At 34.8% G+C, this 7,506-nt stretch overlaps 1 protein-coding gene across 1 annotated transcript in view; it reads right to left on the bottom strand.

Annotated features, from left to right (window-relative positions):
• LOC106474285 (calcium/calmodulin-dependent 3',5'-cyclic nucleotide phosphodiesterase 1A-like) overlaps nt 1-7,506 on the bottom strand; it is a gene marked incomplete at its 3' end in the record, with an annotated part of 37,668 nt that overhangs the window by 11,330 nt on the left and 18,832 nt on the right. The window contains exons 7-9 of the mRNA XM_013934973.1: nt 5,640-5,780; nt 3,642-3,742; nt 2,844-2,969 (exon numbers count right to left, since the gene is read on the bottom strand). Of these exons, the coding sequence (XP_013790427.1) occupies nt 2,844-2,969; nt 3,642-3,742; nt 5,640-5,780 (368 nt within the window). The remainder of the gene's footprint in view (nt 1-2,843; nt 2,970-3,641; nt 3,743-5,639; nt 5,781-7,506) is intronic.

Genomic DNA, 7,506 nt, shown 5'->3' with positions numbered 1-7,506 from the left:
ATTAATATTGAATTGGCTATCATGAAATGATACAGAGTTAAGTGGTAAGGCTTGATAGAGAACTGCCTGGTAAGGATTAATATTGAATTGGCTATCATGAAATGATACAGAGTTAAGTGGTAAGGCTTGATAGAGAACTGCCTGGTAAGGATTAATATTGAATTGACTATCATGGAATGATACAGAGTTAAGTGGTAAGGCTTGATAGAGAACTGACTGGTAAGGATTAATATCGAGCTGACTAGCATGAAATGATACAGAGTTAAGTGGTAAGGCTTGATAGAGAACTGCCTGGTAAGGATTAATATTGAATTGACTATCATGGAATGATACAGAGTTAAGTGGTAAGGCTTGATAGAGAACTGCCTGGTAAGGATTAATATCGAATTGACTATCATGGAATGATACAAAGTTAAGTGGTAAGGCCTGACAGAGAACTGACTGGTAAGTACTTACAGAGAACTGACTGGTAACGATTAATATCGAGCTGACTAGCATGGAATGATACATAATTAAGTGGTAAGGCCTGACAGAGAACTGACTGGTAACGATTAATATCGAGCTGACTAGCATGGAATGATACATAATTAAGTGGTAGGGCCTGACAGAGAACTGACTGGTAAGTACTTACAGAGAACTGACTGGTAACGATTAATATCTAGCTGACTAGCATGGAATGATACAGAGTAAAGTGGTAAGGCCTGACAGAGAACTGCCTAGTACCGACTGGTTGATATAAAGGTGTGAGGTAAGGACTGTCAGAGATTTTAGACGTAAATAAGGACAGACATGGAGGTTAAAAAAAACCGTAAGATTATATTTTCCATCATCATAAGAAAAATTAATACAAATTTCAAAAGATATTTGTTTCACTACAACTAAAAGTAAAATTAGTATACATTGAAATATAATAGCTTAGATTTTTATTATTTTCACTTTTTTAATACTTTCACAACTGCTTCTCTTACACAAAGAAACGTCTTCCATTTTAAGTCCTCTTCTTTAAGTTAAACTAAGTAAGGCAACTGTATACTCAACAAATCTTCTTTAAGTTAAACTAAGAAAGGCAACTGTATACTCAACAAATCTTCTTTAAGTTAAACTAAGAAAGGCAACTGTATACTCAACAAATCTTCTTTAAGTTAAACTAAGTAAGGCAACTGTACACTCAACAAATCATCTTTAAGTTAAACTAAGTAAGGCAAGTGTATACTCAACAAATCATCTTTAAGTTAAACTAAGTAAGGCAAGTGTATACTCAACAAATCTTCTATAAGTTACACTAGGTAAGGCAACTGTACACTCAACAACTCTTCTATAAGTTACACTAGGTAAGGCAACTGTACACTCAACAAATATTCTTTAAGTTACACTAGGTAAGGCAACTATACACTCAACAAATCTTTTTTAAGTTACACTAGGTAAGGCAACTGTATATTCAACAAATCTTTTTTAAGTTATCCTAAGTAAGGCAACTGTATACTCAACAAATATTTACTTAACTTTTCCAAGAAACTGAAGTAGAACGGTGAATAACTTCAGAACAAAGCTAGCTACGTGTGTTCATTATAATACTTAAAATCAACCTTGTAATAGTGTAGATAATTAAATATACTGAAAAAGATCAGGGTGAATTGTCATGTCGCTTGGATACCCTTGTTGTAATTGGTATGTTCGGTTAGTAATATGTTCGTGGATACCTTTGTTGTAATTGGTATTTTCGGTTAGTAGTATGTTCGTGGATACCCTTGTTGTAATTTGTATTTTCGGTTAGTAGTATGTTCGTGGATACCCTTGTTGTAATTGGTATTTTCGGTTAGTAATATGTTCGTGGATACCCTTGTTGTAATTGGTATTTTCGGCTAGTAATATGTTCGTGGATACCCTTGTTGTAATTGGTATTTTCGACTAGTAATATGTTCGTGGATACCCTTGTTGTAATTGGTATTTTCGACTGGTAATATGTTCGTGGATACCCTTGTTGTAATTGATATTTTCGGTTAGTAATATGTTCGTGGATACCCTTGTTGTAATTGGTATGTTCGGTTAGTAATATGTTCGTGGATACCTTTGTTGTAATTGGTATTTTCGGTTAGTAGTATGTTCGTGGATACCCTTGTTGTAATTGGTATTTTCGGTTAGTAATATGTTCGTGGATACCCTTGATGTAATTGGTATTTTCGGATAGTAATATGTTCGTGGATACCCTTGTTGTAATTGGTATTTTTGGCTAGTAATATGTTCGTGGATACCCTTGTTGTAATTGGTATTTTCGGCTAGTAATATGTTCGTGGATACCCTTGTTGTAATTGGTATTTTCGGTTAGTAATATGTTTGTGGATACCCTTGTTGTAATTTGTATTTTCAGTTAGTAATATGTTCGTGGATACCCTTGTTGTAATTGGTATTTTCGGCTAGTAATATGTTCGTGGATACCCTTGTTGTAATTGGTATTTTCGGTTAGTAATATGTTCGTGGATACCCTTGTTGTAATTGATATTTTCGGCTAGTAACATGTTCGTGGATACCCTTGTTGTAATTGGTATTTTCGGCTAGTAATATGTTAGGCTAGATTAAGATATAATTTTGTAATATAAAGTAATTTTTATAATAGAAAAGTACGTGTATTAATTAACGTTTATCTTAAAGTTAAGAAGGTGATTTAACTTCTATTTTACAACATTAAACACACACACATATAAATTATTTACAAAATGAAGTCATCTCTAATTCCTCGTTCTTCTAAAACTTCTTACAATTTTGTTATTTCAATAGCTGTTTATATAGTCAACTTATTTATTACGGAAATTCGAGAGATATTAAATATTCTAAAAAGTACGAACCTGAACTCTTCTTTGCTGCAGTTCTGAAGGATATTACAATCTTCTTTTTTGAGTAGATTGAATGCTGCACTCAAGTGATGGTTTTCCAACACTGACCGGTCATTATAGAGAAGGGCCATATCCGAGCTAAACACAATATTAATTTAAACGAAAATGTGAGATATCTTCTGTCATCTTTATTCCTAACGTTTGATTTACATCAACGATAACAAATCATAGACTATCACTGAAACAGTGACTGGTTTATTTTGAAATTCAAATTAATAACAGAAGTGATTGTTTAAAATATATCTAAAAGTACTGATAACTAAAACAGCTCCCAGTGGCTCAGCAGCAGGTGTCATAGCTTATAACGGTAGAATTAGAGTTTCGATATCCGCTGTTGGCATAGCTGAGCTAGCTCATTGTGTAGTTTTGTGATTAATAAAAAAAAATTAGAAACATTGATTTTAATATCAAACATTAGCTGTTTTTGTTTCTTAAGTTAAGGTTACATAAAGTGTGTTTGAAGTTAAGCACAAAGCTACACAAGGGGTTATCTGTGCTCTGCCCATCACGGGTATCGAAACTCGGTTTCTAGCGTTGTAAGTCCACAGACATTCCGCTGTACCACTGGGGGGGGGGGGTTACATAAAAGTTTAACTTGTAATACATTCCATATGTGACACTCATAATGACATAAGGTGGAAAATGTTGATAGTTCCGGTTGTAATACATTCCATATGCGATACTCATAATAACATAAGGTGGAAAATGTTGGTAGTTCCGGTTGTAATATATTCTACATGAGATACTCACCCCGACATAATATGGAAGTTGTTAGTAGTTCCGGTATGTTCGAAATCGTGAATTATAGCTGCGAACAAAGAAGCAAACACCTCGAGGTCTGTGAGCCAGTTCTGGAAAACAATCATTCTTTCTGTGGGCTACTAAAATACCTTTCTGTTCTTCTGATATTGGTATGTTGCAATAGTTGTTGTACACATACAGTATTTTTTACAGAGTATAAAACATGTTACAATATCTTTAACAAACCTTACTGTTAGCCCTTCCTGCCACAGTATGTAATGTATAGACAGAGTAAAAAACGTGTTACAATATATTTAACAAACCTTACTGTTAGCCCTTCCTGCCACAGTATGTAATGTACAGACAGAGTAAAAAACGTGTTACAACATATTTAACAAACCTTACTGTTAGCCCTTCCTGCCACAGTATGTAATGTACAGACAAAGACAAACACGTGTCACAATATCTTTAACAAACCTTATTGTTAGCCCTTCCTGCTACAGTATTTAATGTATAGCCAAAGAAAAACACGTGTTACAATATATTTAACAAACCTTACTGTTAGCCCTTCCTGTCACAGTATGTAATGTACAGACAAAGACAAACACGTGTTACAATATATTTAACAAACCTTACTGTTAGCCCTTCCTGCCACAGTATGTAATGTATAGACAGAGTAAAAAAGCGTGTTACAATATATTTAACAAACCTTACTGTTAGCCCTTCCTGCCACAGTATGAGTAAAAAAAGTGTTACAATATGTTTAACAAACATCACTGTTAGTCCTTCCTGTCACAGTATGTAATGTATAGACAAAGAAAAACACGTGTTACAACATATTTAACAAACCTTACTGTTAGCCCTTCCTGTCACAGTATGTAATGTATAGACAGAGTAAAAAACGTGTTACAATATCTTTAACAAACCTTACTGTTAGCCCTTCCTGTCACAGTATGTAATGTACAGACAATAAAAACAAGTGTTAAAATATCTTTAACAAACCTTACTGCTAGCCCTTCCTGTCACAGTATGTAATGTACAGACAAAGACAAACAACGTGTTACAATATATTTAACAAACCTTACTGTTAGCTCTTCCTGCCACAGTATGTAATGTATAGACAGAGTAAAAAACGTGTTACAATATGTTTAGCAAACATCACTGTTAGTCCTTCCTGTCACAGTATGTAATGTATAGACAAAGAAAAACACGTGTTACAATATCTTTAACAAACCTTACTGTTAGCCCTTCCTGCCACAGTATGTAATGTATAGACAGGGTAAAAACGTGTTACAATATATTTAACAAACCTTACTGTTAGCCCTTCCTGCCACAGTATGAAATGTATAAACAGAGTAAAAAACGTGTTACAACATATTTAACAAACATCACTGTTAGCCATTCCTGCCACAGTATGTAATGTACAGACAGAGTAAAAAACGTGTTACAATATATTTAACAAACCTTACTGTTAGCCCTTCCTGCTACAGTATGAAATGTATAGACAGAGTAAAGAACGTGTTATAATATATTTAACAAACATCAGTGTTAGCCATTCCTGCCATAGTATGTAATGTATAGACAGAGTAAAAAACGTGTTACAATATATTTAACAAACATCACTGTTAGCCCTTCCTGCCACAGTATGTAATGTATAGACAAAGAAAAACACGTGTTACAATATATTTAACAAACCTTACCGTTAGCCCTTCCTGCCACAGTATGTAATGTATAGGCAGAGTAAAAAACGTGTTACAATATATGTAACAAACCTTACTGTTAGCCCTTCCTGCCACAGTATGTAATGTATAGACAGAGTAAAAAACGTGTTACAATATATTTAACAAACCTTACCGTTAGCCCTTCCTGCCACAGTATGTAATGTATAGACAGAGTAAAAAACGTGTTACAATATCTTATAAATCTTTACTGTTAGCCATTCCTGCCACAGTATGTAATGTATAGACAAAGTAAAATATACCTCATGTTCTATTTACATAAACTTACCACAAGCCCCGCCTTCCACAGCATGTAGTGCATAGTCTGAGTGACGTCAGCAGCATGCACGTTGTTGTGATACGGATTTTTATGTATATTGTATCCAAGTTCAATGTGGACCAGGAAGTTCCCCAACACTGAAGTTGGAACCTATAGAATTGAAATAATAAATATGATTGTGTTAGTTTTTATTACCTTTATATTTCTTATATAAATTTAATCTTTTTTCTTTTTTAACACTATAGTGTTCGTCAGATATCTCATGATATCAGTACATCAAACACAGTATTTCTTTACACAACAGCTATTATCGCCAACATATCAACAACATGTTTCTTTGATTACTATATATATTTGTATTATATGCTAACCACTTGAAAAAACATGTATCACACATTTTATTCATCACGTATCTTATAAGCTACAATTGAATGTCGTTAATTCCCCAGATATTTTGAGAAATTTTTAAACAACAAGAATCACAAGATCTTTAATAGAAAAATTTAGGTTTTCAGTAAACTTACAATAAGACTAAAAAAACGTAAAAATACTTTAAGCCCAACTTACCACAAAAGTAAAAATTGGCTAAATAATTAAGCATTATTCTTAATCACGTTATCATTATTGTTGTCCTGTGGTGAAGCGACCACTGACGGGTTTAGTTATGTTATCATTATTGTTGTCGTGTGGTGAAAGGACCACTGAAGGGAATTAGTCACGTTATCTTTATTGTTGTCGTGTGGTGAAATGATCACTGAAGGGTTTAGTCATGTTAGCTTTATTGTTGTCGTGTGGTGAAGCGACCACTGAAGGGTTTAGTCATGTTATCTTTATTGTTTTACTGTGGTGAAGCGACCACTGAAGGGTTTAGTCACGTTATCTTTATTGTTGTCGTGTGGTGAAAGGACCACTGAAGGGTTTAGTCATGTTATCTTTATTGTTGTCGTGTGGTGAAATGATCATTGAAGGGTTTACTTACGTTATCTTTATTGTTGTCGTGTGGTGAAGCGACCACTGAAGAGTTTAGTCATGTTATATTTATTGTTGTCGTGTGGTGAAGCGACCACCGAAGAGTTTAGTCACATTATCTGTATTGTTGTCGTGTGGTGAATGGACCACCGAAGGGAATTAGTCACGTTATCTTTATTGTTGTCGTGTGGTGAAATTATCACTGAAGGGTTTAGTCATGTTATCTTTATTTTTGTCGGGTGGTGAAGCGACCACTGAAGGGTTTAGTCATGTTATCTTTATTGTTGTCGTGTGGTGAAGCGACCACTGAAGGGTTTAGTCATGTTATCTTTATTGTTGTCCTGTGGTGAAGCGACAATTGAAGGGTTTAGTTATGTTATTATTATTGTTGTCGTGTGGTGAAAGGACCACTGAAGGGAATTAGTCACGTTATCTTTATGTTGTCCTGTGGTGAAGCGACCACTGAAGGGGCTAGTCATGTTAGCTTTATTGTTGTCGTGTGGTGAAGCGACCACTGAATGGTTTAGTCACGTTATCTTTATTGTTGTCGGGTGGTGAAGCGACCACTGAAGGGTTTAGTCACGTTATTCTTATTGTTGTCCTGTGGCTGAAGCGACCACTGAAGGGTTTAGTCACGTTACATTTATTGTAGTCCTGTGGTGAAGCGACCACTGAAGGGGCTAGTCATGTTAGCTTTATTGTCGTCTTGTGGTGAAGCGACCACTGAAGGGTGTAGTTATGTTATCATTATTGTCGTCGTGTGGTGAAAGGACCACTGAAGGGAATTAGTCATGTTATCATTATTGTTGTCGTGTGGTGAAAGGACCACTGAAGGGTTTAGTCACGTTATCTTTATTGTTGTCGTGTGGTGAAATGATCACTGAAGGGTTTAGTCATGTTATCTTTA

The sequence above is a fragment of the Limulus polyphemus genome, unplaced genomic scaffold, assembly GCF_000517525.1.
Source record: "Limulus polyphemus unplaced genomic scaffold, Limulus_polyphemus-2.1.2 Scaffold7025, whole genome shotgun sequence".
In the NCBI taxonomy this organism is placed as follows: domain Eukaryota; kingdom Metazoa; phylum Arthropoda; class Merostomata; order Xiphosura; family Limulidae; genus Limulus; species Limulus polyphemus.
Note: the sequence above shows the minus strand (reverse complement) of the source record. Positions and strands in the feature narration are given on the sequence as shown.